At 42.7% G+C, this 19,562-nt stretch overlaps 1 protein-coding gene across 1 annotated transcript in view; it reads left to right on the forward strand.

Annotated features, from left to right (window-relative positions):
* LOC148519779 (cilia- and flagella-associated protein 337-like) overlaps window positions 1-19,562 on the forward strand; it is a 99,046-nt gene that overhangs the window by 54,555 nt on the left and 24,929 nt on the right. Inside the window, exons 17-20 of the mRNA XM_088476131.1 lie at window positions 9,465-9,527; window positions 16,130-16,292; window positions 17,785-17,874; window positions 17,963-18,021. Of these exons, the coding sequence (XP_088332257.1) occupies window positions 9,465-9,527; window positions 16,130-16,292; window positions 17,785-17,874; window positions 17,963-18,021 (375 nt within the window). The remainder of the gene's footprint in view (window positions 1-9,464; window positions 9,528-16,129; window positions 16,293-17,784; window positions 17,875-17,962; window positions 18,022-19,562) is intronic.

Consider the following 19,562-nt stretch of genomic DNA (forward strand, 5'->3'; position numbering starts at 1 on the left):
CGGGTTTGTACCTGGACGTCAGGCATCGGACAACACCAGACGGGCCATTGATCTGATACATTCTATTCATAAAAGGAAACTTCCTTCTCTGATTTTAGCTCTTGACGCGGAGAAGGCCTTCGATCGCATCTCCTGGCCCTTCATATTCGCTGTCTTAGACAAAATGGGATTTTCAGGCAAATTTTTAGATGGCGTTGCAGCACTTTACCGTTCCCCCTCAGCACGAGTTTCAGTTAATGGTGTCTATTCCTCTAGTTTTGGAATAACTAACGGTACTCGGCAGGGTTGTCCCCTCTCTCCCTTAATATTTGCTCTTATTATGGAACCCCTAGCGGCAAAGATCCGTTGTAATAGAGCTATCTCGGGAGTATCCACTGGCCCTTCGCAATATAAAATCACATTATATGCCGACGATATTTTAGTCTCTCTCACTGACCCAGCTCGATCCCTAAATTCACTTCTAGAGGAAATAAATTCATATTCCCAACACTCGGGTTATAAAATTAATGTCACCAAGACTGAAGTTCTTGATTTCTATATCCCTGCTACCCTAAAGCAAACACTGGAGGCCATGCTCCCTTGTACCTGGCATAAAAAAAAGATTAAATATCTTGGTGTTTTCCTAACTCATCATCTTCATCAGCTGTTTCAGGCTAACTTTCCCCGCCTTCTAGATTGTATTAAGTCTGATTTGTGTGACTGGTCCAATTATTTTATTTCTTGGATAGGTAGAATACATTCAGTTAAGATGAGCGTTCTCCCTCGGCTCTTGTATCTATTTCAGACCCTTCCGATCTACATCCCTCCATACGTGTTCAAATTCCTTCAGTACCAAACCTCATATTTCATATGGAACCGGAAACGCCCGTGGATCAGACTAAAGTTGCTTCAGCGGCCTTCCAGGGGTGGGGGTTTGGGAATTCCTGATTTTAAAAAATATTATTATGCTGCGCAGCTCTCTCATTGTGCTCAGTGGTGTAACTTCGGTGCGGGGAAGGTCTGGGTTGCTATCGAGGCCGAGGAGCTGGGACTGGCTACTGTATCCCCCCTCTTGTGGATCCCTAAGATTCATCGTCCCCGGACAGTTTCTTCTCATCCTGTAATTTCCTGTTCTTTAGCAATTTGGGATTTAACCAATAGGTGTTTTAAGTTAGCTCCGGCCCCGTCCCCGTCCCCTTTGATACCTCTACTTCATAATCCATCTTTTCCTCCTGGTTTATGTAAGTCATCTTTTACTGCCTGGTCATCGAGCAATATCTATTATGTAAATGATATTACTATAGATACTAATTTCCCACAATTTTCTGACTTCCGGGATAGAGCAGCGGTTCCATCCAAAGATTTTTTTCGGTTCCTACAAATTAGACATTTCCACTCCAAAATTAGCTCGATTCTGATTAGCAGACCTTTGACTTCTTTTGAGTCCTTATGTTGGAGAAGACCCTCCACTAGGGGTCTTATTTCTACTATTTATTCCTTACTAGGGGAAGAAAGTAAGCTCTAATCGAGACCCTCATGAGTTAGCGTGGGAACGAGATTTGGGACACCCTATAGATGCTGAGGATTGGACGGAGATATGGGACAATGCTGCTACCAGCTCTATTTGCGTCAAAATTAAAGAAAATGTTTATAAATTGCTTTACCGATGGTATTATGTACCATCGCAGCTACAAGCAATGTTTCCCGATGCTTCGGATAGATGTTGGAGGGGTTGCGGTGGAGAGGGCAGTTTTTTGCATATCTGGTGGACTTGTCCCAAACTATCTAGAATATGGCTCCTCTCGCACCTCTTTGATATTACGATTCCCTCTGATCCTCTGCATTTTCTACTTCCCTTGGGTCTGCCTTCTCTGTCCCGGTGTCAGAATAGGTTATTCCGACATATAGTGTCTGCTATGACCTGCCAAATTGCAGCGGATTGGAAAAACCCTCATCCCTCTCCGATGCAGGCAATATTATCACACATCTGGTATATATACAAGATGGAATATATGACAGCTTTATTACGTAATACATCCAAAACCTTTGATAAAATATGGTCTCCTTGGCTGACATACCAAAATGTTTCCTCTCCATTTAACAATTAATTTTTTCCTTTTATATATTTTCTCTAACATGTTTAATCTGAAAGAAAGTGATCCTATATGGAGTCCGCCCACCCTCTTCTCCTCTTATTCTCCTTTGTCTTTCCTAAAGTCTTTCTTTTCCTTTTTCCTCTTTATTTTTTTTTTTCTCTCTATTTCTTAAACGGATTGCCACACCGTTGCTGCAAGATTTTTCTCTTGCTTCTGTATTCCTTCTCTTTTTTATAATGAGAAAATTTTCTACTATATCATATTATTATTCTGAAATGGTACAGTTCCCATTATAAAAGTATGTTATGTGTTAATCCTTATTTTTGAATATTGGAATGTACTGTTTTTTCTGTGATTTGCTCAATAAAAAGAGTTTACAAAAAAAAAAAAAAAAGAAAAAAAGACGCCCTGATTCAGAGCGAGCGCTCTGTCAGAGCGTCCGGCTCTGAATCAGGTCCTTAGAACAGAAGCAAGCAGAAAAAAAAAACAAGTACAAGAAAATAGTATTCATAATCATAGCAATTGAGATCAGACAATTCACCAAAAGTATACATAGGTCATACATAAATATCAACTTCTGCATATAATTTAAATGGTTAACACAAATACACTTTATAATACAATCTCAAATTAAACAGAGATTTGGAATGGCAAATACTTATGAATCTAACAGAGTTTCCTATAATATGATGTAACATGAAAATTAATTATACATTGGTTAAATCCTATCTAGTCTGAGTGCATTACATAACAGTTGGGACAATACAATAATAGGGCGAGCAAACTAGAGCCGTTAGGGTGTCCTAGGTGCTTTATAGTGCCTAGACTGAAGCCATCTGATCCCAATTTCATCGAACTTAGATTCGGCATTACGAGAAAGATACATGTGTTTTTCATGAGATACTGTGACACTGACAAGGAATATACACATTACGAAATCTGGACCTAAAGGTACCATCCGTTATTTGGCTATATGTACTGTGGTCAATGAGCAAAGATTAGCAACAGATTGAGTAGTATAAAAATAGTAGATGTAAATGCGCTTTCTTGTGGTATAGATGTGGCAAAGAAATAATGAAAAAATGAGGGAGGGGAGGTGTGGTGTTTTCTGAAAATGTATGTAGGGGTATTAAGAGTGAAGGTGATAGATAAGGGTGAGGGTGGTGGGTTGGGGAAAGGAGAGAAAAAGAGAGAGGGATTAGAAATTATGGTGTTGTGTCGATTACAATGTATAGTAGTGATCAGTTGTGGAGGATGTGGCAGGCGAGATGTGTGTGAGTGTTGTGCTTATAAGTAAAAACGTTAGAGTATTTGTGTGGTCCGTCCAGCGCTCAAAAAAAGGAATCAAAACCCTGCAACCAACTGAATACCAAAAATCTTGGTGGGAAAAACCCTGCAGGTGCAAGATATTTAGTAAACACCTATTGGATATGCCCCTAAAGGCACAAAATCTTGTGAGGAATTAGTAATCTAGGTACCCAGGTATTGGAATCTGTCCTGCCATTGAAGAGGAAGAGACATTTGAGGAGAGGCCGGACAGGAGTCCCGGAGAGGATGGATATGAGAATTTACCCAGTTCATGTTTAAACCAGTGTATTCGCCAAACTGCTCAATTATCTGAAGGACTGCAGGCATAGGTTACAAGCTTCATCTCTCAACAATTTACTGGCCAATGCATATTATAATGACATACCATACAGCATGACCACAACTTTGTGTATAGGCATAAAATATGTTACATCAGACATAGAGATAAAAATAATAAAAATGCAAAAATACCAACCCCCCACCCGTATACCAACGCAACTGAGGCATACTTGGATCTCGATAACAATAACTAAGAATAAACTAAACCCCTATCCGAATAACGCTAGAGCCCTGAAATCTAAATCTAAGAGCCAGCAGGAGACTGAATTTGGGAAATAGATAAAATAGTCACCAATGCAGTGAGGGCTATCCAGTCAGCTAAGGAAAAACATAAGACCCAGCAATATAAACATCCCGTAGCATTGTCATCAATACAGCCGAAGGATTAGATAAAAAAATCAGAGTAAATGCAGGGTATACCCAGGATATAACCAGAACTGTTGCAAAAAGTATAAACATCAAAACAAATACGCATATTAGATATGGAGATTTGCGTGAACTCTTGTGTTTTGGTTCTAATTCATTATTGTGCTTTGGTATTGGCAAAACCCTCAAGTGTTTTAGTTCGGATTTGGTTTTGGATTCTTTAAAAATCAATGAAAATCTATTAAAAATAAATAATAAAAAAAAAAACATTGATAAAACAGATATTTTTTACCTGTTTACATGCAATCCAAAACCAGAGTTTGGTTTTTAAACCAGAGTTCTGAACTGACTGCAAACTGAACCGGGACTAGGAACCCCGAAGTGATTATGAACTAGGACTCGATTCGACATGGAACCCCCAAGTTGAGATATGCTGATATTTCAGGAAAACCGAACCGCACATTTCTAATTAGATCCGAAATGATTGCCAATAAGAACCAGATATTACAACCAAAAACACATATAAGGTATATTCAAGGGGATAAACCGGTACTGAGATCCCAGTCTACGGCTAACTGCAGACATCCGGGCATGTGGAGATCCAGCCACACCACAGCCTCACGAGGTGTCAGGGAGAATCTGGTTTCGCCACCCAGGGCTGCCAAGAGAAATCTTGGGCCCTGGTACAACAACTTTCTGGGGGCCCCCTTGAGGGGGTGTGGTCACAACAACTGAGGAGGATTACTGTGATGGGATGGGATCATTGTGATGAGCCCGTAACACCATGGGGTGCATGTCACACTCCACCTCTAGGGGAACAAGCTGCACCCTGTGTGTTTGTGTTCGGGATGCTGCAGCCAGCGGGGTACAAGACACAGTGACAACAAGCACCGGCACACTGATAGAACTTCTGCTTGGTTGTCAGTGACAGGGCAACTGCCATTGTTGCTGCATGTGTCATGCATGTTCCATGTACTGTTTGTTTATACTGTTTATACACTGCTGTGGGTGTGTTCTTGGTCACATACAGCACCCTCCCTAGCCTGCCCCCCTCCATAGGCAAAGGCAGTTCTATTTGCCCCGAAATCCCCTCCACTGCCTGGCCTATATTATAGGCCCCCTATACTGTTAATTATTAATACTATATTACAAACACTATTGAGGATGTTCTGCTGCTCCCCAAGAATCCCATACTTGTTCCAGTGCTCCACAGAGCAGGGGACCTAACTTGTGGAATGTTGCCCACATCTGGGAAGAAAGGCTAAAGGCGGGTATCCACTTGTAGATATACAAACGAGAGCACGATTACGACATTGCAATCGTGCTCTCATTTGTATAGCTAGTGATGTGCTAGGACTGAACGTTCACTCGTTCTGTCCTGGCACATCCCTCATCCCCGCACATGCTGAACCTGACGAGATCGTCAGGTTGACCAGCATGTATGGGCGATGTCGGATGTCAGAAGCGACCAGTTGGCACGCGCATCGCTGGTCGCTTCTGACCAAAACATGCCCGATGCATGCACGATGCATGCGTGATTTGCAAACGATTGCACGACAATGTCGTTATCGTGCAATTGCTTGGCTAAATCGCTAAGTGGATACCCCCCTTTACCCTACTGCCAAATCTAATGGCTTATTGTGGTGCTGATCTTGTATATGTATAAAGCATAACATACACAGACTTATAGATTATGTGCTACTTATGACCTATTCATTGGCAGACCACACTCACTCTGAAATCAAGCATTTGGAAACCACGTCTAGAAATCCTGCGTTTGCAACCTCAGCAGCACTGAGCTGGTACCTGCCGATGCTCTGAGAAATTTACCTGGCTGCGGGCTTCCACGGGACAGTCTCTGCAGCCAGCCACTTCTTTCCCCAGGGTACTCACTCTTTGTTTCCCCTATTTCCTAGCTCCAAACAGCAGGAGGGGCGACAGCCATACACAGTGGACGACATTTCTGGGAGATAGGGCAGGATCCTATTGGCCACAGCAGGATACTATTGACTGCAGTGCGTCTCAGCCGCCATTGGCAGCAGCGTGTGTCCCCGGGTACCCCATAATTTAGTGAGAGTGTGTCCTCCCCTGTAATTTTGGGATAAATAATGTGCTATTGCGCGTAAGTCTGATCATCACAGAGAGTATATATATATATATATATAATATATATATATATATATATATATATATATATACACATATTCACACATACATAATTTTTTTTTATTTTCCCAGGTTCCGACACTCACAGGGTACTGCAAACACTGGGCCTGATTCAGAGCCGGACGCTATTTGCGCTCGCTCGTTCAGAAAAAGGGGCCGGCTATTTAAATTGAGCGCTCACTCTTTACGGTCTGTTGACGCCTCTATGTCTGAGTGAGCGAACGAAATATGCGCTCGCTATTTTGTAAAGACGCCCCCTGGCCGCTCGCTTCATACGTCATCTCCGCTATTTATTTAATTAATCGAGTAAATGGAAAAGAATCTGAACTGCTCGCAGTGCTTGTGGTTGGATTTTCCTACCGCAATCATGCGAACAGTTCAGGCTAAGAAACAACCAAGTGACGTGGTCGATGACGCTGCTTTGTTAATTATGCACACCCTTAAAATGCCCGTTTTGACCTTTTGGCACGCCTGCGTTCGGATCACCACTCCCCGTTTTCAAGCACCTTTCCCTGTTACCGCCCACAAACGCCTCATTCTGTCACTCAAATTAGCAGGCATTCGCTACTTTGCGAGCACACAATTTCCGACCGCAATGAATGGCTCGCGCATGCGTATTACAACCCTTACGCATGCGCAGTTGTGCGAACATCGCTCGGAGCGAACGAGCGGCCGCTTACGAGCGGCTCTGAATCAGGCCCTCTGTCCCGGGTGTCCTCCAACACCTGACTTGAATCACCAAGCCACTGTAATAACAATATCCAAAGGCAGCACTCCGGAGAAAAAAAAGCACTCAATAGTCCAAAGCTGTGAACAGCAACGTTTCAGCGTGTTTATTCACGCTTTTGTCAAGCTTGCTGCCTTTGGATATTGTTTAAATAAATATATATATATATATATATATACATAATTATCCATACATTTATATATATATATATATATATATATATAGTACATACACATATCTATACATATGTATATACAAAGATACAATATATGTGTGTATATTAGGGATGTGCAGGCTCGGATAGGTTCGAGTTTGCACGCCGAGTTCGGATTTTTCCCTCCAAAAAAACGGAACTCAGAAAGAGGCTAAACGTCATCTTGCATGGACAAACATCATCATTCCTGGACTTTTGACCAGTAATGATGATGTTTGTCCATGCAAGATGACGTTTAGCCTCTTTCTGAGTTCCGTTTTTTTGGAGGGAAAAATCCGAACTCGGCGTGCAAACTCGAACCTATCCGAGCCTGCACATCCCTAGTGTATATATATATATATATATATATATATATAAAATGTATATATGTATGTGTGTGTAATCAGCATGATTCTGAACAGACTTAATGGTAATGGATGCATATTTATATTCAATATAGCAGCACCAAACTGTCACTCACAGGCAGCCACTGCGCTCTTCCCTCGCACCGATCCGACAGACAAACCCTGCTACTGACACTGCGCGGCTGTGGCCACAAAATTCAAGAACATAACCTACGGTTATGTCTAGACTGTACAGGGCTGATGGCCCTGTGGCGTCACACCCACGTGACTCGGCCTGAAAGGGGGAGGGGCGGGGATGCTAACGGGGGACCAAAACTGTCCCCTCGCGGGCTCGCTACGCTCGCCGCGCTTCGGGCGCGGTGGCTGGGTTAGATCCTTCCTCCTATTCTGGCAGGACTGCGAAATGAACATTACTGTCCTGCAAGTGTCCCTCCATGTCCGACATATTGTTTTGTATAGTGGATAATTGGGCAGTCGAAGAAACAACCAGAGTCTCCAGTGGGGATTAAACTACAGACAAACAAACTTCAGCTTCACCAACGTGTTCCCTAACTCTTGCCTAACTCTCTGCAAATCTTGTCTATGTAGGAATATATCAAATTGACCTTTAGGACATGTTGTAAAGTTACATCAGGAGGTTTAGGGCCATACAGTATGTATCAAAACTTGATGTGAGATAAAATTGTGAGATATATATCACCAACCAATCAGCTTCTAACTTACATTTTGCAGGCTGTGTTTAAGAAATGAGAGTTTGGAGCTGATTGGTTTGTGATATATATTTCACAATTTTATCTCACATCAAGCTTTGATACTTATACCACTTAGGGGCCTATTCATCAACACTAAAATAACGTTTTTAAGGACATTTTCCTTAAATAACGTTATTTTGGTATTCATGTAGCCACTTAGCACAGGAGATATCACAGATATCTCCTTGCTAAGTTCCCCTACGTTAATTTCCACACTCCCCATACATTAGTATGGGGATGTGGAAATTGTGGTATTCATCAAATTCCGCAAATTATAAATTTTCGGAATTTGATGCAGTTACTATTTGCCACTGTGAGGTGGCGAATAGCAGGTGAAACTTACCTGTATCCGCGTGTGCAGGTCCCCCGACGAGTCCCTCCGGCGCTCTGCTCCGTCCTCAGGTTCCGGAGGCTGGTCGGACATGTGTGCTCCCCAGCAGAGCACAACAAAGTCTAATCTGTCATGTGGTCTGCTGGGAAACCACATGACAGGCCAGCAGGACGGAGCCGGAGGCTGCTGCGCGGACAGGTAAGTCGGGGGGGGGGGGTGTCGGTGAGCGGGGGGGGGGGTCGGGGGGGGGGGTACACAAACTTAACGCATCTGTAGGCAGTGCTGCGCATGCGCTGGTTTTACAGATGTAACAGTGCATGCGCAGCACTGTTTCCAGATGCGATAAGGTAGTGTGGGCAGGGAAAAGTATCTATTTCCCGAAAAGCTGTCATCGCAAAAATGACAGCTTTTCAGAATAGATACTTATGGAGAGGTGGAATGATGAATTCCACATATAATTAGCTAGAACTCCATGAGAGTTCTAAAGCTAATTATCTCCAGAGAATTTTTAAGTTTAATGAATAGGCCCCTTAGTTAGAAATAACATTTATTAGGCACTACACAAAACATTACATAACATAATACATAAAAACGTACAGGGAATTTCATGCTTATCTGTATTCAGAAGCGCTGGATGTCCTTTAGAGGTATCAAAGTCCATAGAAACACATTTTCTAAAGGAGTAGTAAATACAATCCAAAAACTCCAAAAAGTGAATAGAGGTAGGTGGAGGTCAAAGGTGCTGATTGCATTTTGTCCACAGTAGGACTTCATCATACCTCGTAATTGTTGGCGGATTAGAGTTCTGTGTAGAATAAATCTTCTCATTTTCTACCGGATAGGATCAATATGGATCAATGATACCAGACAATGAACACCCACAATGCACATGGAGCAACAATATAGTAAGTGAATTTGCACTTGTATAATGTTTGTTTCAAAGGTCTTTTATGAGTTAGACCTAGATTATATTATAAAGTCATACCTAGACTATATTCAGGGGCGTCTTAAGAGAGGAGGGGGCCCGTGTGCATTCCCCGTGCGGGGCCCCCTCCTCTCTCCCCAGTGGCCGGCAGCCGATTGACGGGGCTAGCCAGCCACCGGAGTCTTAGTAGACTCCGGGCACTAGAATGTGCCCGGAGTCTACTGAGCATGCGCAGAACATGGGAAAATGGCCACGGCGGCCATTTTTCTGGTGTTCTCCGCATGCGCAGTACACTCCGGGCACACTGTACTGCCCGGAGTCTACTGCGCATGCGCAGAAAACCAGAAAAATGGCCGCGGTGGCCATTTTCCGGTGTTCTGAGCAGCTTAGACACCCGACGTGGGACCACTGACAGGTAAGTCTAAAGTAATATGAGTGCAGTGTGTGCACACACTGCACCCATTATAGATACGCCACTGACTATATTATAAGATATAATAAAACAAATAGATTATAAATGGGTATTCTTAGTACAATGTCCATAATATTAAAATTGTAAAATATGCAATTTTAATAACACTTGGCTCTAAGGGGGACCTTTATCAAATCTGTTAGAGAGATCAATGGGGAGATGTACTAAACCTTGGAGAGAGATAATGTGGAGAGAGATAAAGTACCAACCAATCAGCTCATACAATAACTGTCATGTTACAGGCTGTTTGAAAAATGGCAGTTAGGAGCTGATTGGCTGGTAATTTCTCTCTCTCCAAGGGGTATATCTACTAAAGTGAGAGTTTTTAAAAGTGGAGATGTTGCCCATAGCAACCAATCAGATTCTAGCTATTATCTTCTAGAAGGTGCTAGTTAAATGTTTTGTGCGCATAAACATAATGCGTAAGGCTACTGCGTAACCTTGCGTCTAAATCCCTCACCAATAAATGTGAGGGAGGGGTATTAGCGCTTTACTATTCACTTTCTTCACGTGACCTGTAACATAATTTTCTCTCCATGTCACTATTATGTGTAATTGTACAATGTAAGTATTATACTACTGTATCTTTTCCCAAAGCTTCTGTCTTGTGAAGTGAAATCTTCTTAGGGCCCTTACCACAATTGCTGAATCATTGCTAATTATATATTACATATTCTATTCCATATATCCAGCATGCATGACTTTATATTGTGATTTGTTTTGTTTAAGATCCCAAACATTAGTCCATTCCTTTTGGGCCTGATTCAGAGTTGTGCGTAAACTCGATGGTTTGCATACAACTCCGATGGTGGCCAATCGGGCGCATGTGCAGGATCAGTACTGTGCATGTGCCGATCAATGTCTGTGGGCTCGCTCGCAATGCCCGGATGTCTCAACCTGATTGACAGACTAAGGCCATGTGGGAGGGGCATCAGGCAGCGACCCAGAAAACATGGGCGTGTCAACCCAGTTTTCTTGGCGTGCTGAAGCCAGTGGCTGCGTCCTTGTATGCAGCTTCACTGGCACTTTAGCTGTGTGAAAACACCGGTCATCCTGAGTAACCTGAAGGTTACTTAGATGACTGATGGTCACACAGGTGATCTGATGCTGCATGCTCGGACACAGCAGTGGATCACAGAAAGCCAGCAAGAGGCGTCTATTTACATGACATTACCATATTTTAGCATTGCAGCTGCGTCCAAAAACGCAGTAGCTGTGTTGATTGCTCTGTGTTAATTTATCTGAATCAGGCCCTCTGTCTGCATGCTGCAAATGAGCAAAGACGTCGTCTTACATGCCCACAACACTCCCAAGACACTCTCACGAGCAGGGCCGTCATCAGGGAGGGACTGTCGGGACTGGAGTCCCGGGCCCGGACACTTAGCAGAAAGTGGGAGGGGGGGCCGGGCCGCTCCTACCCCTGTAGTTTCTGACTTTTTTTATGGAGCGCAGCAACACTGCTGCTGCTGATTCCAGTAGATAAGATTGAACCGGCGGGCACTAGGACCCGCCGCGGCTCTAACATGCCAGGTCGTCCGGCAATGACTGCGCATGCGCATCAATGCCTGTGACGGAGAGGAGACAGACAGCAGTGTGCGGCGCGCGTTTGAAGCTGGTAAGAAACATGTGCTGTGCTGTGCTGTGCTGTATGAGGGAGGAGAGGGGACGAGAGGGGAACACATAAGGGAGCTGGCTGGACACACAAGGGGGGCTGGTTGGACGCACATAAGGGGGCTGGCTAGACACATAAGGGGCTAGACACATAGGGGGAGCTGGTTGGACAGACAAGGGGAGGGGCTGGCTGGACACAGAAGAGGACAGGCTTGATATTTTTGGCCACATTTTTTTCCCGTAGGAATAAGGTAGCAGGGGAGGGGGGGGGGGGCCTGCCGATTTTGTCAGTCCTGGGCCCCACAATTTCTGATGGCAGCCCTGCTCACGAGACAGAAGAGGTCAGTGCGATCACATGGTCGCCGCCCAGAAATGCCTTTTTTCACGGAACATGTGCTTCCTCGACAGAAGGGATAAATATATGTGCACTAGCGATCACCGTCTGTGTGTGGATCCCTGATCTGGGGGATGCACAGTGGCCGATTTGTTTCTTGGGTGCTTGCACAGGATGCTAAAATCCATGAGATCCATATGCATTGCCAGTTATATGCCACTCAGAATCAGCCCCATGGTGTGTACCAGACATACACTGTTCAAATTCTATTTCTTTTTGTCAGCACACTCACCTATAATAGATATTATAACAGCGTTGGACCCTTGTCCGCAGGTGGTCATGTTAGTGTGTCTCTGGTTGGTTATTTTCTTCAGTGGCTGAGCTGTAAAACAAAGATGAGAATCACGTAATCGGTTTTAGTAGGGACGTGTGCAGAAATACATCTCTCATATACACTCACTATTTAAGGTTTAGTTGAACATTGGACAGTCATTTAAATCTGCGATGTCCAATGGTGATTGTGTTGTTTGTTCAGGAACTGTTATTTCAGTAATTGTAGGAGAAATTCTTCCCAAAAAGATACAGTTTAGACTATTGGGTTTTCAAGGGTTAATAAGTATGCCCTAGGACAGGGTTGGGCGGCCCTCCAGCTGTTGTTGAACCACAAATCCCAGCATGCATTGCAAAATTTTTAACATGGCCAAATATCAAAACTGTGGCATGGCATTGCGGGGATGTGTTGTTTTACAACATCTGGGGGGCCGCTTATTGCCCACCCCTACCCTAGGGTGATAAATTAGATATCTTTGATCTAAATGTAATAAAATGGTACAAAATCTATTGGAACATATGCAGTAAAAAGCAATAAATCACTAATTCAATTAGAGCTTAGCATGTATTCCTCTGTCCCTTTATGCTCAGCCTGTAATTGAGGCAGATTGAGCCAGCAAAAACACTACAGCAGAAATAACAGTCCCGACACTCTTATTCCAGCTGCCAGGCCAGAGTCACTGCTATTAACCCATTTAGCTCTGGGCTGGAGCATAATCCCAATTTTCGGCCCCTCCCAGTCCCCGGGCTCTGCCTGGTCATAAGGAAGATTGTAGTTATTTAATAGAAAATTGTAATTCAAATGGTAGGCAACAAGTGAAAGGCAGGACCCATAGAACACACTGGTCCCTAGGCACCCGCCTAGATTGCCCAATAGGTAATCCAGCCCTGAACTCAATGACAGTGCAAAAACGCTCCAGTGTAGTATTACAATGTTCACTAGGCAGGTGTGTACAAACAAGATCAGCGTGGTTTCTATTACTGCATTACTGTTTTATATAGGAAAGATTCCTGGACTGCACATCCTGAATATATATAATGGGAGGTGCTACCTGATGACACTAATTGCAGCACAGAAAGAGACAGATATCAGGTGCACAACACCAAATTACTGATAATATATAAATGCAATAACATTTTGCAATCAGTAGAGGTTTTTAGCATAATCATGGCCAAGGTTATGGGCCTACCCACCATATCCAGGTAACCTCTTTAGGGTAGGTCCCTAACATATTAGGGTTCAAATCCAGAGCGCAGGACACCCCTAAATCAGCACAGCCTAGCCACCCCAGGGCATTGCCATAGTGAGAAAACTGTTTTACCCAGCATTACAATTGCTGATCACCCTGTTTTCCTCCTCTGGACATCGTAGGAACGGATTTTGATCATTTTTTTTTAACCAATACTGCAATATTAGCATTCAAAATCATGTTATGTGTTTACTAGTCTAGCACATGCTTACTAAATATCCCAGAAGTTCGGGAAGACTCTATACAACCCAATGGGCAGGATGGGGAGATAGTACTGGAAATCGAGGATCCATAGTAGGGGGTGGGGACAATATGTTGCAATTCGCGCCATTTTAGGAAGGGCATAATGACTTGAAGAGTTCCCCCTCGCTCCCAGAGTGGTCCTCTGCATCTCCTTTCTGGAATTCTCCCAGAGAGGAGAAATTAGAAGTCGTCAAGTATGGTTTAGCATGTAAACAATGCTATGCATTATGGGAAAATTAGCACCACTACATTAATTATCAGCCCGTATTCCCCCGCATGGCAAAAGTTGGGGGAGGATGATGAGCTGCTCAGAAATATTTGCGCAGTTCTAAAAAAAAAATCTTAATTTTAAGGCCTAAGTCACAGGAGCCAAGTAGAGCCTGTGTTGGGGAGGCACAACAGAGATAAATTGTGTAGGTGAGATGTATACAGAAAGGTCAGATAATGGGAGTCGGTAATATGAAGGAACACATTTCTACAGTGCAATAAATACAGCAATCATCCCAGATAAGCCACAATCAGGAGTCAGGACACAGCTAAAAGGGTGACCAGAATCTGGTTTTCATACATGGGCCCGTATTCAATTAGACACGTAAAGTCAGAAACTTTCCGCCGCATTCACCTGTTTGAGACGCGAATTCGCAGCATGCGCGTCCCCGCAATTTGCCCGATTCAGTTACAGAACAGGTGAAAATGCAAATAGGCGAATGAATACCAGGCGGAAAGTACTGAATAGTCTAGGGGAATCAGTCTGTACCCCAAAATAAGATCATTACAGATGTGTACTATTAGCCCTAATAATAGTACTTTGTGTCCTTAAGTTGTGTTAAAAGCTTTCTAGAAGCATATTTATAAAAGTGGTGAAGAATGATAGAAAACAGTAATTTTGGGGGGAAATAAATAGTCCAGTCAAATTTGGGGTACTTGAAACTGAGTGCTAGCATATTTTTGTGTCTCTAAATTGCACTTTAATTTTTTTTTTAAATCCACCTGTTGCATGCAGCTGCAATCCAAAAAACACCTGTCCCATCAATACAGCCCCCCAAGAAAACTATTTAGCTACTTTTTATACTTGTGGGGGGACAAGTATAAAAAGAAAACTTTTTTAATTTTTGCCCCAAAAATTACATTTCTTTTTTGGGGTGTTCTAAGGTAAAAATGTTTGGGCCGATTTGTCCTTTTTTTTGGAAAGGGGGCTGCCCAAAGGGTTCTGAATCAAATCCCCAAATTTGCACCCCAAAATAGAGATTTTGAACTATATTCTGCTTGCCATTCATTGGAGGAATTTTTCTGCCAGTTTCAGTGCATTGAGTTTCTGCTTAGGCGAATTGGTCCCGGAATTTAATTTGGAGATAAGATGCAAACAGGCGAAAAGCGGCAATAGGCAAAACTTTTTCGCCGATCACGGTTTTCAGCCTCTTATTGAATCGGGCCCATGGTTGATAATATGTAAATTGCTAATTTTTGTTATATTTAAAAAGAAAAGTTTAACATTCCCAGTATGACTTTAATGAGGAGCAATACCTTATTTTACACTGCAGCTGGATCTCTGTATGTGGTAACGAAGACACCGACAATTTTGTTTTATTTAATTTTTTACAAATGTACTATTATGTATTGAATGGTGCATTATACACCTATGGTAGTACCCATGTTTGTATAAATTAAAATAGCTCTACAACATTTTTGTACCCATCTTTTCTAAATGTTTGCATGTGTCGTAATTAGAGATGTGCGCTGACACCCATGTTTTGGTTTTGCAAAACCACTCTCAAGTGTTTTGGTTTTGGATCTGTTTTTATTTTTTAAATTGTTTAAACAGTTTTTAGAAACAGCTCAAATCATGTCATTTTTGCAATCCAAAACCTGAAATTTGGATTTAAACCGCAAAAAGATCAGAACCGCGACTCAGATTTATTCATGTCTCTTCAGGAACTCAGAACCGTAAGTCAGATTTATCAGTATTCATGAAATTCGGGTGAATTTGGATTTCTGGAGAACCGAACCGCACAGCTCTAGTTGTAATAGTGGTGACACACTGGAAAATAATTGCCTTCCCCTGGTCTAGGCCATGCTTAGGAAACCTTGCAGGACATGCTGAATCATAGCAACAGGGCAGCGAACTGCATGCTGCCTTGGCCTGGCCTTGCGTCTATATTGCCTACAAATCTATTTTATTCATAGTATGTCAGCTTCCGTGTGAACTTGTGTTGTGCATATTTTCATAGAGGAAAACTAGCCAAGGAGATAACATATCATTATTCTCATAATTTCAAAATACTGTAGATTTCATAGATCACAGATAAATGTTTAGTTTTTTTTTTTTTTTTTTTAACATTCAGAGAAATGAGCATGAAAATGGGAAATTCTGTCTGGCTTCATCCACTTCCAATCTTATGGCTATATCGAATTGCAATGGTGAAGTTCTGGTGTGGAGTCTTTTGTCTGGTGACATGTTCTGCCATCTTACCTCTTCTGAAGGAGAACAACTGGACAGTGGAGCAGGTGCCTTTTAGATGACAATATGGATGCCATGATTTCCTGGTGTTATGGTTTTTACTTTTTTTCTACCTATTTCATAATATAAAATCAAAAGTCCACGTCACTGTAACTTACCAGTAGGGCTGTCATCAATTACACATAGAGGTCCTCTCAACAATTGCAACTGGTCACACTAAAAACCTCACTGAGGACCTGATTCAGAGGTAGATGCATGGCTGATATTTGTGTAGTTGAGCGATTTTTTGCCACTACGAATGTGCGAGAGGTCTAGGAAACCCTTACCTAGGTGTGCAATGGCGTACGCAGTTGCCTACAACATCGCTATGATTAGAGACGGCATCTGTGATTCATGGACATTTCAGGCTGGAGACTGCGAGGTGACCAAAAAGAGGGTCTCATGTGCGTGTTATGAGTGTGTCATGGGCGTGCTTCGGCATATGGCTGTGCTCTCTTTCGCAGCCACATATTTTAAAAAAGTTAAAAGGAAAAGCCTAAGCTAGCCAGGGGCTGCCCGAGTAGTCGATGTTCCCACTGATGGTGCGTCGATGGTGGAGTGGTTTCCGTAGGGTTTGCTCAGTACATTGCATGTCATTGCACAAAGGGAATGGTTAAACTGGCATTTGCATAAGAAATCGCATCTGCCCACGTATAGTGTCCACCACTGAATCTGCCCTGAGTCATGCAAGTTCTCTATTAGATGGATGAGTTGGCAACCCAGCTGAAGGTAGCTAAGCCTAGCTAACCCCAATAGCAATTGTGGTTCCCAAAAGATGCCAGAGTAGAGCTGATCAATCTCTCGATCTTTAGGTTGGAGACTGGTACTTTGTCCTCTTTGTTGTACCTAGAGGGGACAGGTAATGGTGGGAGGGGCAAAAAAAACCCCTTAAGGCCTCTGTGGATGTTGGTTTATTGATGGCTAATCATGTCAGAGTGGCAAAATATGGCTATTACAATCAGTTGTTTACTATAATTGGTTTATTAGTTGGAAGTACACAAAAAGTTTGAAATAAAAGAGGATAATCTTAGATATACCAGGATATCAATACAAAAAGTACTCTGCTCTCATCATTAGAACCCACCTCGATCACATCAAAATGCCGTGAATCGTGTGTCCGTGGGGGAGGGGATGGTCTAAAATTATGCGATTTGCATCATTTTAGCCCAGCCCCTCCCTACAGATCCAGGATTCCCACTATTATTTCCTCATCCTGCCTAAACTCTCTAGCAAGTGGACAGGATGCAGGAGATCCACCCTTTCTTCCGGGGATTCGGGGGACTACCTTAAAAACCTCCCGCATCACCAGGGAGAGTTGGTAAGTATGAGTTACTGCAAGTTTTTTAATGTCTCTGGTTTTTAGGAAGATGCATATGGAATGGATACAGTAATAAAAACATTTTTTTCCCCTCTGACTTCTGAGGGTAAAGAACAGCATTTTTATTACTGACATGCCAATTAATGTGTTGTTGCAGCTATATTTTTCCCTTTCTTGCATAGGTGATTTCCTTGTCAACAAAGTGGCATTCATTTCCTCGAGGATTGAGAGAAAAAATGAATCTGCTGTATTAATTGCCAGTGGCCCCAGTGGTAAGTTTTGTCTTAAAAAACACCAAGTACTGTATATGTGTCGTCATGTTTGTATACGGGTTTATTCTTGCTCAACTTATTTTTGCAGGCAATATTACTTTCTGGAACATTAAGGGTGGAGGCAAAGTCTTTGGAAGGTTTAAAGGTGTAAGTATCTTACTTGAGTATTTTACTGTGAAAAATATATTTTTTTAGCCTAATAAATGTAGTGTCTCTCGCAAGGGCAACAGATCTATACAAGTTCAAAGGTTTCAACAGTTAGAAGTCACTATAGCCTGATTTTCCTCCATATAGAACTTAATAATTGCTCTAGAGAAGGCATAAAGAGAGGAACAACACAATACAGTGTATGTCTCTGCAGGGCATACTTATCGGAGAGCCCTGTTATATTTTTCAGTGTTGCAGAATATATTGTTATATTTTCATAAACCGTATTATAATATTTGATTTCAATCATAACTAGGGCTCCCGTTTTGTGACAGAAAACTAAGACGCGTCACATATGATATGCCAGGAATAGGCAACCTGTGGCACTCCAGCTGCTATGGAACTAAACATCCCAGCATGCCCTGCCATAGTTTTGCTATTATTGCATGCTAAAACTGTGTCAGGGCATGCTGGGATGTGGAGTTCCACAACAGCTGGAGGGCCACATGTGATATGCCAGGGGTTCCCAACCACGGTCCTCAAGGCACACTCAGTCCAGGTTTTAGGGATAGCCATACTTGAGCACAAGTGACTTAATTAGTACCTCAGTTATTTTGATTTAACCATCTGTGCACAATCATGGATATCACTAAAACCAGGACCGTTAATGTGCCTTGAGGACCGAGGTTGGGAATCACTGTGATATACTATCAAACAGGAGGGTCTAATTCAGAGATAGTCGCAATGCCGATATTTACATAGTTGAGCGATTATTGGTATTATGCGCATTTATCATCAAGGTACATTACCATCATCACTCAGAATGACTATTTATCTTGACAGTAAGGGAGCGTTTGGGGGAGGTAACTGGGGAGTGGTGACAAAAATGCAGGTGTGTAGAGAAAAAAGTGTACAGTGAAAGGGTCTTACCTTAAACACAAGAGGTGCATGGTGTATTCGCTCTGGAGCGCGCTGGACTCACTAGGTGGTAGGGATGGAACTTATGGCAAGTAAACTGAGTATACTTTACGACAATCTGGCTGCTCTCTGCACAGTGGGGGGCATGGTGCATGGTGACAGTGTAATTGCAGCCCTGCCCCCCGCTACACAATACCACAATACTGCGATTCAGCATGAATCTGGTCATCGGGAGAAGTCAACAGTGACGGGGGGAGGTGTCCACTTTATTGGGCAGCCAGGAGCACCACGTGAATTTCAGGAAGCCTCTCGCCCATTCTGGGAGTGTAGGAAAGTACAAAACTGAGGTAGCAACGTTTATGAAATTAATGACACAAATGAAAATGTTCTTGCTGTACAATTTTAAACTGGTGGTTTCTACTTTATTGGTAAATCTAATAAGTAGTCAAAATATTTGTCCTATGAACATTTGTAATGAATTTTATGTCACTTTGTTTGTACATGGTGGAGAAAAGACGCCATTACCGTCACCACCTCACACAGCAGAATGACCAGCCCCAGAACTAATGAGAAGGGAAGTAATTACATACATAGGAGACCGTACAACTAATTTAGGGTACAGT

This window comes from Taudactylus pleione, unplaced genomic scaffold, assembly GCF_031769625.1.
Source record: "Taudactylus pleione unplaced genomic scaffold, aTauple2 ptg000183l, whole genome shotgun sequence".
NCBI lineage: Eukaryota > Metazoa > Chordata > Amphibia > Anura > Myobatrachidae > Taudactylus > Taudactylus pleione.